Source organism: Hyperoodon ampullatus (genome assembly GCF_949752795.1).
Source record: "Hyperoodon ampullatus genome assembly, chromosome: 18".
Classification (NCBI taxonomy): domain Eukaryota; kingdom Metazoa; phylum Chordata; class Mammalia; order Artiodactyla; family Ziphiidae; genus Hyperoodon; species Hyperoodon ampullatus.
The window spans coordinates 56414109-56430530 of record NC_136931.1 but is presented as its reverse complement, the minus strand read 5'-3'; the positions used below and the strand labels follow the sequence as shown (position 1 = coordinate 56430530).

The following is a 16422-nucleotide window of genomic DNA, read 5'->3' as shown; positions in this document are numbered from 1 at the left end:
GTCCCTCCTGGGTTGTTGTAAGTTTTCTGATTTTGGAAGTGCACTGCTTATTGGTTTTAAATAAGTTAAATTACAAACCTAGACCTAGAAAAAACCTGGAAAAAATATATTTAAAAAATAATTTGGTGGGCTTCCCTGGTGGCGCAGTGGTTGAGAGTCCGCCTGCCAATGCAGGGGACACGGGTTCGTGCCCCGGTCCGGGAAGATCCCACATGCCGCGGAGCCGCTGGGCCCATGAGCCATGGCCGCTGGGCCTGCGCGTCCGGAGCCTGTGCTCCGCAACAGGAGAGGCCACAACAGTGAGAGGCCCGCGTACGCAAAAAAAAAAAAAAAAAAAAAAAAAAAAAAAATTTGGTGATAGGAATAATTCTTTTAAAAAGTAACCTTCCTCTACGAAAAAGCTAAAAATAATAGTTTTTAAAGAAAACTCGGGAATTCTCTGGAGGTCCAGTGGTTAGGACTGGGCGCTTTCACTGCCGTAGCCCACGTTCAATCCCTGGTAGGGGAACTAAGATCCCGCAAGCCCCACAGCAGGGCAAAAACAAACAAAAAAACTCAGAATACTTGAACAGGTAGAAGATGGAAATTGTTCCAAAGTCTTTCCACCGTGATAATCAGATCTATGTTGAGCGTATATGTATTTTTTTTAATGGGGATATATGCTCCATACTCTTTTGTAGATTGTTTTGTCCATTCCAGCGTGGCCTTCAAGCTGTGTAAATTTCCATCCGAGGATGTTTACCAATAAAACGAGTGGCTAACATGGGCATGGGGGATGACTGAATGGGTGTCTCTGCCACTTCCTCAATGTGTAATGTTGAGCCAAGCTATTTACTATCCCTGCACCTCAGTTTCCTCATCTGTAAATTGGGACCAACAAGAGTTTGTTGTTGCATTGTCATTATGATTAAATGAGGTAAAAACCATGAACCTGGCCAGGCTCAAATAAGGAGCCCAGTATGTGTGAACTATGTTTATTCTGGTGAAAATTATTTTTAACTTTTCACTGTTAGAAAAGTGCAAACAGCTGAAATAGACTGAAGATGGACAACAGTTTGGGGGCAAGTCACGTCACTCTCAGTCTCAGTTTGTAACCAAGCAGGACCCTAACGGGCCTTCCCATGACAGACCCCTCCACTATATCCTCTGCTGTAGATTCTCTCTGAAGTGAAACAGGAGAGAAGGGGGCAGGGCATAATTTTAAAAGAATGGCATAGCCTGAGGACACGACATAAACCTGATTAGAACCAAATAGGTCCAAGATGGCGGACAAGTCGACTTCCACTAGACCTTGAGCCTCAGTATACACTCATTGTAACACATCAGCAAGCTAAATGACACACCCACAGGCGCCACGACAGTTCCAAGTCCAACCATAAAGGTCAGAAAGTGGGCAATGGCTTAATCACTGGAAATCCCCACCCCTTCCCCAAAATAGCTGGAATACTTCTCTCACTCATTAGCCTATGAAATTACCCACCCTTATAAAAACTGACAACCCCATATCCTCATGCCGCTCTCGCCTTCTGAGATGGCCCACACTCTGTCTATGGAGTGTGTTTCTCTCTAAATAAATTCACTTCTTACTATCACTTTGTCTCTCACTGAATTCTTTCTGCAATGAGACATCAAGAACCTGAGCTTCATTAAGTCCTGAGACCAGGTGTGTGATCTCCGTTAAAAGACCTTGGGTTCAAGTCCCAATCTAGGTTTTGGCTGGGTTTGAGTCCTGGCCTGTGGGTTCAAGTCCCAATTTGAGTTACACAGTTTCAGAAGTATAATAGTATCTCATGATACTATACACAGAGAATAGTATCTCATGCATATTTCCTGAGTTTTTCAGATGCTAAGAACCACCACCAAAGGTAAGAAATTAACTACTTGATGATCATAGCCCCCAGATCTACTGGCACCTAAGGACTGATAGTGTTAACTGCCCTGTTACCTCAACATCAACCAAGCAGAGAACTATTCACGAGCTGATCACATACCCTGGGTTGCCCCTCCCTCAACTTGCCTTTAAAAATGAGGGGGGGTGGGTAGGACTTCCCTGGTGGTGCAATGGTTAAGAATCTGCCTGCCAATGCAGGGGACACGAGTTCGAGCCCTGGTCCGAGAAGATCCTACATGCCGCGGAGCAACTAAGCCTGTGCGCCACAACTACTGAGCCTGTGCTCTAGAGCCTGCGAGCCACAACTACTGAAGCCCATGTTCCACAACTACTGAAGCCCATGCGCCTAGAGCCTAGAGCCCGTGCTCCACAACAAGTGAAGCCACCACAATGAGAAGCCCACCCACTGCAACGAAGAGTAGCCCCCACTCGCCGCAACTAGAGAAAGCCTGCATGCAGCAACCAAGACCCAACGCAGCCAAAAGTAAATAAATAAATAAATTTATTTTTTTAAAAAATGAGGGGGGAGGGATAGATTGGGAGTTTGGGATTGACATGTACACACTAGTATTTAAAATAGATAACCAACAAGGACCTACTGTATAGCACAGAGAACTCTGCTCAATATTCTGTAATCACCTAAATGGGAAAAGAATTTGGAAAAGAATAGATACATGTATATGTATAACTGAATCACTTTGCTGTATACCTGAAAATAACACAACGTTGTTAATCAACTATACTCCAATATAAGATTAAAATTTTTTAAAAATACTTTGCTGAAACCCTTTGGGGAGTTCAAGGTTGGGAGATGCGCCACCTGTTCTTGCATTGCCCTGCAATAAACCTTTCTCTGCTCCAAACTCCCATGTTTTGGTTTGTTTGGCCTCACTGTGGTCTGTGGGTTCAGGGGTAACAGCTAGTCTGTAACAAAATGATATTTACATCAACAAAGGTGGATGACAGAAAAAATATGGCAGCCAAATCTTTCTTCAAAATATAGAATTACTGTGAATTTGAAAGCTACAGTGCAGTCTGACGCAGGAATGCTATGTCATCAACTCAAATGTCTCTGGCAGTGTTGTAGTGGGTGATGCAATTTTTCCAAAATTATGACCAAGTCTTTTTTTGTTTGTTTAGTTGTTGTTGTGGTTTGTTTTTTTTTTTTTCATCTTGGCAGCATGGCTTGCGGGATCTCAGTTTCCCAACCAGGGATTGAACCCTGGGTCACAGCAGTGGAAGCGCTTTATCTTAACCACTATACCACCAGGGAAATCCCCTGACCAACTCTTAATAAACTTATCAGTAAGACAAGGTAGGAATACTTTTGGCTTGTTCTAAAACAGGCAAAGAAGGCCAGAATGGCTGGAGCTGTGTGGGGTGGGATGAAGATACAAGATAAGATCATAGAGGGAACACAGATCCAATCATGAGGACCTGTGGGCTAAATGTGTTCAACACTGGCTGAGAATTCACAAAAAACAGTCCCTTGTCCAGGGTGACACAAGTGGACTACATTTCCCACCTGCCCTTGCAGCTAGGTGTGATCACGTGACTCGGTTCTGGCCAGTGGAACTCCCGCAAAAGTAATAAGGGCAGTGAGCGAAAGCCAGGCCTGGAGGCTGACTCCAAGGTGTCTGGAGCTTCAACCCACGCCCGCCGCCCCCCAACGCCGCCACGAAAAGTCTAGTAGGGACTTCCCTGGCGATCCAGTGGTTAAGACTCCAGCGCGTCCACTGCAGGGGGCGTAGGTCCCATCCTTGGTCGGAGAACTAAGATCCCGCATGCCACGTGGCGCAGCCAAAAAAATTAAAATTAAAAAAAGAAAAGAGTTTTAACCAATATTCTTATTTTTTGTAATGAGCCTAACTTGCTGGTTAGATTAAAATGCTATTTTCTTTTAACTTAAAAAAATATTTATTTATTTACTTATTTTGGCTGCGCAGGGTGTTTGAGGCAGCACGCAGGGATAGTTGCAGCATGTGGGATCTATTTCCCGACCAGGGATCGAACCCGGGCTCCCTGAGTTGGGAGTGAGGAGTCTTACCCATTGGACCACCAGGAAGTCCCCTAAATGCTATTTTCTAATGCTGCATAAATGCAGTATGTACACAATTGAGCCCAAATAAAATTACCGTTTATGTTTTCATCAAATGGTGAACAAGCTCATGAAGACAGTTAAAATGTAATTTATGATTATGTAAATTAAGGTACCTTCAGGACACTAATACGTAGATAAAGGAGACTTTCATTATTGTGAATCAATATGTCATTAACCTTGAAAATTATATACAGTTGTCACAAACATTCCTTAAAAAGTAAAAAAAAAAAAAAAAAAAAGGACAATCTCCAAAAAGAAAAAAAGGAAGAAAGAAAGGAAGAATCTAGTAACTCTTTATCCAGTCGAATCTTGAGCCTTGATTGTTCTGAGTCTGGAGAAAGGTGTCAGGCCTGAGACTTACCTCGAGGGCTCCTGGTCTGGTGTTGGAAGTCGACCCGGTTACAAACCACTATTTGACAGAATACGGGTGATCCAGGTCTCGTTTGCTGATTGTGTTCGGAATACATCTCCCAGCTACCTTAGGCAGGGGGCAGTCAGAGAGGACTAACTTACCTGACTTCTTTGTGTCACCATTTCAGGCAATGGGAAACACAGGGACAAAAGCAGGGAGGCTTGAAAGAGACCCATGTGTTCCAGGATTTCAGCTCAAGAAACCAGGGAGGAAGGTAAAGTTTAAAAATTAAATTTTTTTCAAAACAAATTGCTGCCTTGGGGAAGGTGCTTAATAAATACTTGTTGGATCTCAGTAAATTAAGTTGAATTAAGAGACTGGTTCATAACTACAAGAAAGTTGATCAAATATTATTGTCAATGTAAAAACGATGCGTGTAGAGTCAACCATTTTTGTAGCGTGTATACTAATTTTTAAAAACATTTTCGGGAAGTTTATGTGGAAAAACAAATGAAACTGTATTATCAGAATTCATGTAAAATAGACTGATCAGAAAATATTTTTCAAAAAGAAAATATTCTTCCCCTTACTGAATAGAGAATAATCACAAGGCTTTACATTTCTACCTGTTACGAGTATAATTCCTAGAGTTTGACTAAATCATAAACTAGAACTCTTTAAAGAAAAAGAAAAGACACTGATGGGGGGGGTTGTGAAAGAGCGGATCTTGTCTGAGAAAATAGGCCCATACCACCACCGTGTGAGAATTTACGGATTTGCAGGCAAGACCTTTCAGAAACCACTTAATCTTAGAGAATTGGGACCGGGGACTTCCCTGGTGGTCCAGTGGGCAAGACCCCTTGCTTCCACTGCAGGGGGCACGGGTTCGATCCCTGGTCGGGGAACTAAGATCCAGCATGCCGCGCAGAACGGCCAAAAAAAAACTGGGGCCGGAAGATGCAAAATCCGGTCTGAGGGGGGACTCTGAGGTGTCAAGACTGAGTATTCCGGGCTTCCCTGGTGGCGCAGTGGTTGAGAATCCGCCTGCCAATGCAGGGGTTCACGGGTTCAAGCCCTGGTCTGGGACAACTAGTGAAGCCCGCGCGCATAGAGCCTGCGCTCCGCAACAAGAGAAGCCACCGCAATGAGAAGCCCGCGCACCACAACGAAGAGTAGCCCCCGCTCGCTGCAACTAGAGAAAGCCCGCGCGAAGCAACAAAGACTCAACGCAGCCAAAAATAAATAAATAAATAAAATTTAAAAGAAAAGAAAAAAAAAGACTGAGTATTCCAACTGCTGAGACAGAGGAGGGGGAGATGTGGGGAGAGTTACTGTAGAGAAACCGGCCCTCCATCTGCTGTGTCAGGGAAATCCCTCAGCGCAACAAGTGCTCAAAGTGGGTTGTTAAAAATATTTATTGACCCTTTGCAAGATGCCAGGCGCTGTCCTAGGTGCTGAGGACAGAGTGGCAAGTGAAACAGACCAAGATCCCTGATGTTGTGGAGATCAGATTCTAATGGGGAAACAAATGTTAAAGATAATAAGTAAATTACCAGTATAGAAAGTATCACTGGGACTTCCCTGGTGGCACAGTGGTTGAGAGTCCGCCTGCCAGTGCAGGGGACACGGGTTTGAGCCCTGGTCCGAGAAGACCCCACATGCCGTGGAGCAACTAAGCCCGTGCACCACAACTACTGAGCCTGCACTCTAGAGCCCGCGAGCCACAACTACTGAGCCCGCGAGCCACAACTACTGAGCCCGCGGGCCACAACTACTGAAGACCGCGCGCCTAGAGCTTGAGCTCCTCAACAAGAGAAGCCACCGCAATGAGAAGCCCGCGCACCGCAACGAAAAGTAGCCCCTGCTCGCAGCAACTAGAGAAAGCCTGCGCGCAGCAATGAAGACCCAATGCAGGCAAAAGTAAATAAACTAATTAATTAATTAAAAAGTATCACTGGGCTTCCCTGGTGGCGCAGTGGTTGAGAGTCCGCCTGCTGATGCAGGGGACACGGGTTCGTGCCCCGGTCCAGGAAGATCCCACATGCCGTGGAGCGGCTGGGCCCGTGAGCCATGGCCACTGAGCCTGCGTGTCCGGAGCCTGTGCTCTGCAACGGGAGAGGCCACAACAGTGAGAGGCCCGCGTACCACAAAAAAAAAAAAAAAAAAGTATCACTGATTCTAAGAAGCATGTGGTTTACTACTGATGACATTAATTATGTCGTGTTAATTTCAGTTAATGAAATGTTAGAAGATGTCAAGTGCTATGGGGAAAAAACAGATCAGGGTAAAGGAGATTGGAAATTCCGGGGGAGGATGGTTGACATATTCAATAGGGTAAACAGGGTAGACTTCACTAAGAAGGTAGCATTTAAGCAAAGATTTGAAGGAGGAGAGGGAGTGAGTAAGGTTTTCTGGAGGGAAAACATTTGGACAGAACAGCCTGTGCAAAGGCCCTGAGGCAGGAGTATGTCTGGGATGTTTGAGGAACAGCCAAGAGTGAAGGAGGGGGATTGAGAAGAGATGATGTCAAGGAGGGGATGAGGCCTAATCATATAGGGCCTTTCAATTCTGTAATGCCTTTGGTACCTCTGATCCTTTGATCCTACCCTTCTTTTCCTGTTTCCCTCATCTCTCATGTCCTCCCTTCCTTAGGCTACATAGATTCTGTGGTCAACCACCATAATCGTGCCCTTGCACAAATAACATTAACGCCCTTACTCTTTCTCCCTCAGTCATACTCGCCTGGCAAAACCCCAACTCTGGTTAAAATGAATTCACTGCGTCTGTGTGCCTGCTCTCACCCAGCTGAGCTTGTGAGTGGACACACTTCAGATGTGTGACTGCAAACACTCAGAACCAAACTGCAAGGCTGCCACAGTTTTCTTCTCCAGTCCCTAAGAAATCATTTTCTCATCTTCTTTCTCTAAACCTCTAGCAGCCCTCACCCTTTTCATTCTCACTTCTTCTTTTGCTGAAAGAAATAGAAGCAATCAGAAAGAAACTCCCCCATGCTTGCCTTAGGGACACTACTAGCTCACGTTCAGAGGTACACTGCTGTCCCTCCCATGACCATGTGTGGACAATCTGTAAGAGGCCAACCCCTCCACTTAGGCACTGAATCCCTTCTCCTCTCCCTATTCAAAACTCTCCCTCTTGCAATATTTCCTTCTCTTTCTTGCATAATTATTTGTACAATGCTTAAGCCTTTGTTCCTTTAGGATTCCTCTTCACTGAATGCCCACACTTCCTGTGGTGCTGCTGAGGATGCTTCCTGAAACTTGCGGGTCCTAGGCCCTCCCTCTTTGTAACTCCACCCTGAAGATCACTTTCCTCCAGCATCTACCTAAGGGACTTTCCTGCTACAACATCCTAAAGGAAACCCGAGTTCAAGAGGTGGGGCCCCAACCATTTTGAAAGTGGATCCTCTGGCCTTACTGAAGCCTTCAGATGATGGCAGCCTCAGCTGACATCTGTCTGCAACCCTATGAGCCAGAACTGCATGGTCAAGCTACTTTCAAAGCTTTAACGCAGAAAGCCCCCCCAAAATAATAATAACTGATTCTTTCTGTCTTAAAGCACTCAGTTTGGGGGTGATTTTTACACAGCATTAACTAACTAGTATACTCTCCCAAGTTTGCTTTTCTCTAGGTCTACCCAGTCCTTGTAAATGGAAATAACATTAACACAGTTGAAATAATGTAAATGAATTGTTTTTCTGGCAGATTCTTGGGCTCTGTCTCAGGCCTCTGGAGCCAGAGTCTCTGAGGGTGGTACCCAGAAATCTAGGGCACTTTTAAACTGGGTTTTTGGGTGCTCCTAAATATTTGAGAAACTTAATTATGGAAAAGGGGGCAGACAGAGAGACACTGCAAATTATTTTTATGCTTCTTCAATGGTGGTAGGGCTATGGACTTTTTGTGTGTGTGTTTCAGTGTTTTCCAAATAAAACAATAGGAGTCAGGGGTCCTGACACGTTGGCAGGTCCCACTTAATATGGGGCAGAAGACATCTAGCCTGACCCTCTCTTCCTTCCCCCAGACCTTTCACAAACGCCCCGCCCATACATTTGTTTGCCCCACGAAACTCTTGTGGTTAGTGAGTCACAGAAAAACTGAAGTGATAGTTATAAGTAAAAGCGACAGTAGCTAAAGAATGGGTAAGGGAGGGGCGCGGGAGACTCTCCACCACCACGGAAGTCGGGAGTGAGGCACGCCAATACTGCCGGCGACGCTACCAAAATATTTGGCACATTCCTCCCCAAATACCACCCAACACTCCCACATCACCCACCAAGAAACTTCGTGTCTTAGGCACCTCTCAAACCTGGAAGTGGGCAGTGAACAGGGCGCAGTCTCCGGGGAAAGAAAACGGAGCCGCAGGACGCCTGGGTCCACACGGGTCCCCAGAGATGTCTCTGCCACCGCTGCTGCTGCTGCTACCGTTGCTGACCATGGAGCCCACTGGGGCCACGTTGATCCGGTAATGGGGACCCCCACCACCCCAAAACCTGGGGCGGACTCCCTCCCTCTTACCCTTCAAGTCTGGGGCTCCCCAGTCCAGCGACCCCCAAACCTGACACCCCACAATCCATGATTCCTATCTTTTGGGTTCCCAGATCTCCAAATTGGGCTCTCACCCCTGAGGGGTCCACCCTGATATCTCAAGCCCTTTGAGTCTAAGGTCCTGCACCCTGAGACCCTTGGTTGGGGACCGTCCCAATCTTCTTAGTACACATTTTTTGGGAGAACTCTGCTGATCCCACCCTGAGCTTTGATGATATGATACTGAGATCTCCAGACCTGTGACACCCATCTTCCAACAGATCTTGGAGACCCAGATCTGTGACATTTAAATTGAGACTCCCCCAGATTCGCATCTCCCAAATTGTTGAAGTCTCAAGAAGTTCCGTTTTGGGGACTCCTATGACCTCCCCCCCACCTCTGGTGCCTCCCCCAATCTCTCCCTTCCTCTCCTCTCTTCTCTCCACTTTTTGGAACTCTTGATGACGGGAGGAGGGTCTACTTTTCCAGGAAACACTTTTTCACCACTTCACATTCTTAAGCCTCTCAAAGACTAAGTCATGGGTGGTGGCTGCAAAGATGCGGGGGGCAGGGCCCCAAGGAGAAACTACAGGCAGGTACAAAAAGATTACTGCATATGATGTTTGCTAACCTACTTTTTGAACTTAAGAGGTCATAGCCACTTCCCAAATCAACGCAAAAAGCAATGATTCTCTGAGTCGACTCAGGACCACCAACATCCGCTTGAGCAGGCCCCAGGAACTTGTTAGAAATGCAGATCCTCAGGCTCCATCCTAGACCTACTCAATCAGAAATGAGCAGTTCTAGGGACTTCCCAGGTGGTCCAGTGATTAAGACTCCGTACTCCCAATGCAGAGGGCATGGGTTTGATCCCTGGTCGGGTAATTAAGATCCCGCATGATGCATGGTGTGGCCAGAAAAGAAAAAGAAAAAAAGCAATTTAGCAGTTCTAAATTTTAACTAGCCCTCTAGGTCAGGGATTGGCAAAACACTCAGCTCAAGAGCCAAGTCCAGCCTACCAGCTGTTTTTGCAAATAAAGCTGAATGGAATTCAGCCATGTTCATTTGTTTACATGTTGCCTATGGCTGCTTTTGTGCTATATTGACAGAATGAGTAGTTGCAACAGAGATAGATGGCCTGCAAAACCTTTACAAAACAACTTTTCCTATCACCCCTGCTCTAGGTGATTCTGCTTCAAAACAACTTTGCAAAACCACTGGCATAGAGAACTACTTTCCCGTTTTTAGTGGCTGAATGGATTCCATTCTAGGAATTTTTTTTTTTTTTTTTTTTTTTTTTTTCAGTATGCAGGCCTCTCACTGTTGTGGCCTCTCCTGTTGCGGAGCACAGGCTCCGGATGCGCAGGCTCCGGATGCGCAGGCTCAGCGGCCATGGCTCACAGGCCTAGCCGCTCCGCGGCATGTGGGATCTTCCCGGACCCTGCATCGGCAGGCGGACTCTCAACCACTGCGCCACCAGGGAAGCCCGAGGCATGTTTTATAGCAGAGCTGAGATGTACCCAGCGTTGGCCATTGCGTGGACAACAGTTTTCAAAATCAGGCACATCCTCATAAACACTTCTTTGTGCACTTGTCTAATGATCTCCTATAGATGAAATTCCTAGAATTAAAACTAATTGGCTTAAAAGCTGCACTCCCAATTTTGACTCATGAAGTTACCAAACTATCCTCCAGAAAGTTTGTATCAATCTACACCTCCTAACCTCCTAGCCAACAGTGAGTATTGGTAATTCTGTGCCAATCTGCAGGGGGGGGAAAAAAAGAAAGAAAAAGAAAAGGTCTCTCACTCTTGGTATTCCCATTTCTTTGATAACTATCGGGGTTGAACATCTTTCCATGTGTTTAGAAGTTGCATTTCTTTTGAAAATTACCTGCTTATTTCTTTTGACCATTTTCCTACTTAACGTCAAGAACTGTAAAGTTAGTTTGCCACAGTTTCATGGCTGCCGGTGGAAGACACAAGATTCCCAGGTGTGAGGCAAAGGACAATTTAGTACTCCCAGCAATAGTAGTAGCCAGTTTTGTGCCAGATTTTTGGGAGCCTCGGTTCCCACAGGGTGAAAGGAACGGAGTCAGGTGATATGTGCACAAGTGGTGAGGTGCATTACAGCAGGGGAAACCCTAGGCTTGAATCTTTTATAATGGATCATATGCCTGCCTGCCCTTTGCTCCAGAGAGAGACACTCTCTGTCTTCCAAGGCTGTTCACTAAACAAAATCCGTGAAAAGACACTCTGGACATAGGCAGTCTGTGTCTCTGCAGAAATATAAGACTCATGAATAAGTGCCTCCCAGCACAGGGTTGCTTATCTTATTTATTTGTAGAAGCTCTTTGCATTTTAGAGATACTAACTCTTTGACATACAACTTGCAATTATTTCCACTAGATTTTTTTCTCTTTTAACTTTGTATGTTGGGGGAAGGGTGTACAGTTTAAAATTTTAGAGACAGCCTTATCAATATTTCTCCCATGATTTCTGATCTTCCCATCTTTTCTGAGAAAAGCCCTCCTTTTTCTAGAATCATGAAACACTTTACTTCCAGTGCTCTTATAATTTTACACTGCACATTAAGTGTGATGTACATTTGATATATGTGGAATATATTTTACTGTGAAAAGTAAAATTGGGATTTGGTGCTTACATTTTTCCCCCAGCGCTGAAAGTATGTAAGGGCTTTTGCAAAGGCTAGTTTTATGTTGGGGTTTTGGGCATTTTTAAAAGTTTATTAAAGTATAGTTGATTTACCATGTTGTGTTAATTTCCACTGTACAGCAAAGTGATTCAGATATATATGCTATATATATATTCGTTTCCATTATGGTTTATCACAGGATATTGAATACAGTTCCCTGTGCTATGCAGTAGGGCCTTGTTGTTTATCCATTCTATTGATATATACATAATAGTCCGCATCTGCTAATCCCAAACTCCCCATCCATCCCTCCACCACCGCGGCCCCCCACCCCAGCATATGTTAGGGTCTTTGGAAAACTTTGCGTATGTCCATTCCGGAATGGCTTACTTTACATAATTTGGAAGGTCTTTTATTGAAACGTTTTGGGGAAAGCCTGTTTGGAATGGTGCACTCTTGTAGAATCTTTGGGGAAATTTGTCATCGTGGTTTGGTAGGTGTTTGGTACGGTTTCTGGTAATGACTATTACTATAGGGCCATGGAGATGCTTACATTGTCATTATATCTTATTTGGGGAAGTCTGTTATAGAGGATCTCCAGAAAGGGTAGCTCCTTAGCTGTTGGTATCTCCTTCCCCCACAGGATCCCACTTCGCAGAGCCTACACTGGACTCAGGGCCCTGAACCCACTGAGGGGATGGGATAAGCCAGCAGAGCCCCCCAGGTTGGGGGCTCCATCCCCTGGGGACAAGGACTTCTTTGTGCCTCTCTCCAACTACATGAACGTGAGTCACAGCCCCCCACAACCCCCCGCCGTCCCCAACCTTCCTGCCCTTGAAGTCAAGCTCTTCATCCAGGACCTCTCCTGTTTTGCCATCAGGTCCAGTATTATGGGGAAATTGGGCTGGGAACGCCCCCCCAAAACTTCTCTGTCGTCTTTGACACTGGTTCCTCCAATCTCTGGGTCCCGTCCGTGAGATGCCACTTCTTCAGTCTGCCCTGCTGTGAGCTGTCATGGGGGAGAATAAGGCTGAATGGGGGTAAAGGGAGAAGGGGGGCTGGGTCCGGTCTTCCCAAGGGTTTTTGAGGACCTGTTCTCTTCCAACGCACCCTCACAGGTGAGTTGGCTGGAGAGGCAGGAGGCACTGGGGAGACCTCTTTCCCCCAGTGACAGCTCCCTCACCTTCTGACCTAGGGCTCCACCATCGCTTCAACCCCAAAGCCTCCAGCTCCTTCCGGCCCAATGGGACCAAGTTTGCCATTCAATACGGAACTGGCCGCCTAGACGGCATCCTGAGTGAGGACAAGCTGACTGTGCGTGACCTTGGCCCCGGGAAGGCTTGAGCCTGGGAGAAGCCCATCTCTAAGATTATCTGGTTTAGGGAGGGGCTTGAAGAGGCGGGGCCTCCTGGGTAAACGGATGGGACTTTTGAATTGCAAGGCCGGGCTTCCTGGGGAAGTGGGCGGGGCGGGGCGGGGCGGGGCGGGGCTTCCCAGGCAGGGGTGGGCCTTCTCAAGTTATCTCAAGCTTCCTAGGCAGTTGGAGTTGTTTACAGATGTCCCCAGACCTGGGGTTCATGCCTTGGTTTGGGAGACTTCAGAGACGTGTAGGTAATGTCCTCCCGGAAGTAACTTACTCCATTTGAATCTACCCCAGATTGGGGGAATCACAGGTGCATCGGTGATTTTTGGGGAGGCTCTGTGGGAGCCCAGCCTGGTCTTCACATTTGCCCACTTCGATGGGGTATTGGGCCTCGGTTTTCCCGTTCTGGCTGTGGGAGGAGTTCGGCCCCCGCTGGATAGACTGGTGGACCAGGGGCTTCTGGATAAGCCTGTCTTCTCCTTCTACCTCAACAGGTAATGGCGGAGGGCCTACCTTCCTCTGAGTCCTAGCCCCAAGAAGGAAGTTCTGCCCTCCTTCAGGAAGTCCCTTGCCCAATAAAGGAAGTCCCACTCTCCATTCAGGAAGTCACTGCCCCAATATAAGAAACACATGAACCCTATTCATAGGTTCCACTCACTAAGCAACACCTTAAGACCTACTAAAGAAACTCACCATCATTTAAAACGTTCCATGTTTCAAACTCAAACCAGGAAATTCCATGCCCTACCCAATCAAATACTGAATTAAAAAACCCCATCTTCACCATAAAGAAATCCCAATCCCATTTGAGAACACATGTCAGAAGTCAGGAATTGCCCATTTTAATCTAAGAAGTTACATCTACCTTTTAGGAAGCTTAAAACTTATGCTCAGAAAGCCCAAGCTGTTATCCAGGTAGTCTCCAGGCAGGAAATTCTATGTCCCTTCAGTTATCCAGACATCCAACCCAGGAGGTCCCACCCACCTCTTTTTTTTTTTTTTTTTCCTGCAACTTGTGCCCCCTGCAGTGGAAGGGCGGAGTCCTAACCACTGAACAGCCAGGGAATCCCCCCACCCACCTCTTAGTAGATCCTGACCTTCCACACTTCCAGGAAGTGCCTGCCCCCACCCCCGCTTCCTATCACTCTCAGCCAACTGAGGAAGTCTAATTCCCCGGAAGTTCTAGACATGCAGTTCAGAAAGTCTCATCATCCACTCGGGGAGACTGATTCCTCACAATCACACCTTCCAAGGCCAATTCAGAAACCTCAATGCTCCACTCCCCCCAAAAGCTCTACCTTCTACAGTCAAACCAAGAAGTCCTATGCCCACTTCAGGAAGCTCCCAAGACCCTAAAATCCTAACCTCCACCAAGAAAAGCCCCATTTCTCTTCACTTCTTGCCTTGCTTCCAGTCCCAACATCAAGGCCCTGCCTGCATCCCACTATCCCACCTAGAACCCAGACACCACCCCATTGGCAGAAGTCCCTCCCTTGGCCACTCCTGGGGCTGGCAGGAGAAATGCCCATGACACCTACAGCTGTCCGCTTCTGCAGGGACCCTGAGGCAGCTGATGGCGGAGAGCTGGTCCTGGGTGGCTCGGACCCAGCACACTACATCCCACCCCTCACCTTTGTGCCAGTCACGATCCCTGCCTACTGGCAGATCCACATGGAGCGGTGAGGAACCTGGCCTCCTAGGTCGGGGAGGAGTGGGCTAGAGCCTAAAATCCAGTGTCCTGGGGTGAAGGGAGCCGAGGACCCAGACTCCTAGGTCTGACGGAGGAGGGATTGTGGGCCGGGACTCCTGGCTCTGCAGGAGGAGGGGGCTGGGGGTCTGGCCTCCTAGGATGCTGGCTCTAATGACTGCCTCCTTCTGCCTCACAGTGTGGAGGTTGGCACAGGGCTGACTCTTTGTGCCCGGGGCTGTGCTGCCATTCTGGACACAGGCACGTCTCTCATCACGGGACCCACTGAGGAGATCCGGGCCCTGCAGGCAGCCATTGGGGGAGTCCCCCTGCTAATGGGGGAGGTGAGGACCTGGTGTCTGGTGGGTGGGGGCTGGGGAGGCTAATAGGGATTTAATGGTGGACATTGGGCAGGATGCTCCAGCCTGCGGGTGGGAATCGCATGGCCAAGAGGTATGCACGGGCTGAAAGCACTGGACCTTGTGAGTGAGAGCCCGGGGGTTAGCGAGAGGAAGCAAGGACACCTCCCAAGTGTCTACTCTAAGTGACTCCGGGAACAGGACCGATGAGAGTGAGTAAACTTATAATTAGTATAAGACTAATTACATACACCTATAGGCCCAGTATGGCCCGTGGGCCACCAGTTTTTGATTTTCAATTAGAGGAAACGAGGTTTTGATCAAATGGGAGCCTAGGGGAAGTGGCAACAACTATATAGGAGTGAGGGAAAAGCCAATAAGGCTACAGAAGACAGCAGAGCCTGACCACACAAGGTCCTGAATACCTAGCTGCCCAAAACGGACATTTCCCTGTTGCATTGGGGAGTCACGGAAAGAATTTGAGCAGAGAAGGAACCCCTCGTCTCTACTTGCTCCTCTTTTCCCTCAGTACCTCATTCAGTGCTCGAATATCCCAACGCTCCACCCAGTCTCCTTCCGCCTTGGCGGGGTCTGGTTTAACCTAACGGCCCAGGACTACATCATCCAGGTAGGTGGCAGTCACAATGACGTCAGAGTGACGCGTTGAGAGGGTGGGGCTGGGAGTGAGACATCACTAGGGCCAAGCAGGGACCACATAAACATTTCTAGTGCCCACGGTAGTGGGTGCGGCGAAGCGCTGGCTCCTAGGAAGAAGGAACACCGGTGGGCGTGACACGACACCTGTGATCCGTCTTGTTGCCTTGTAGATTGCTCGGGGTGGCGCCCGTCTCTGCTTGTCTGGCTTCCAGGCTCTGGACATGCCTCCGCCCGCAGGGCCCCTCTGGATCCTCGGCGATGTCTTCTTGCGCAGCTATGTGGCCGTCTTCGACCGTGGCGACAGGGAAAGCGGGGCGCGAGTGGGGCTTGGGCGCGCTCGAGCTCGTGGAGCAGGACAGTGAAGGGGTGGGCTTGCGCAGGCGCAGTTCTCCGGTTGAGGCCCTGGTTACGCGCATGCGCATCCCCCGATACTCAGTAAAAATCTACTATTTCTATTAAACTTACCTGGGTCTCTTCCTTTTTTTTTTTTTTTTTTTTTGCTGTACGCGGGCCTCTCACTGTTGTGGCCTCTCCCGTTGCGGAGCCCAGGTTCCGGACGCGCAGGCTCAGCGGCCATGGCTCACGGGCCTAGCCGCTCCGCGGCATGTGGGATCTTCCCGGACCGGGGCACGAACCCGTGTTCCCTGCATCGGCAGGCAGACTCTCAACCACTGCGCCACCAGGGAAGCCCCCCACCCTTTTTTTTTAAGCGCGTGATTTTTTTCAGAAAAAAGTTAGTGTCCGGCTCTCTGGAGTTGAGAAAGAAAGGAAGGAGAAAGGTATCAATCCTCTCCAAGGCGCACACTGGTGCGAGGGT

At 47.8% G+C, this 16422-nt stretch overlaps 1 protein-coding gene across 1 annotated transcript; it reads left to right on the top strand.

Moving 5' to 3' along the window:
• Window positions 1-8752: 8752 nt before the first annotated feature.
• NAPSA (napsin A aspartic peptidase) lies at window positions 8753-16284 on the top strand (the record flags this gene model as incomplete). The annotated part of the gene is made up of 9 exons (XM_079723055.1): window positions 8753-8823; window positions 12183-12324; window positions 12420-12543; window positions 12735-12853; window positions 13197-13396; window positions 14459-14581; window positions 14789-14933; window positions 15478-15576; window positions 15776-16284. The coding sequence occupies 9 exons, from the start codon at window positions 8753-8755 to the stop codon at window positions 15965-15967; spliced, it is 1215 nt and encodes a 404-aa protein (XP_079579181.1). The 3' UTR covers window positions 15968-16284.
• Between the last annotated feature and the right edge of the window lie 138 nt (window positions 16285-16422).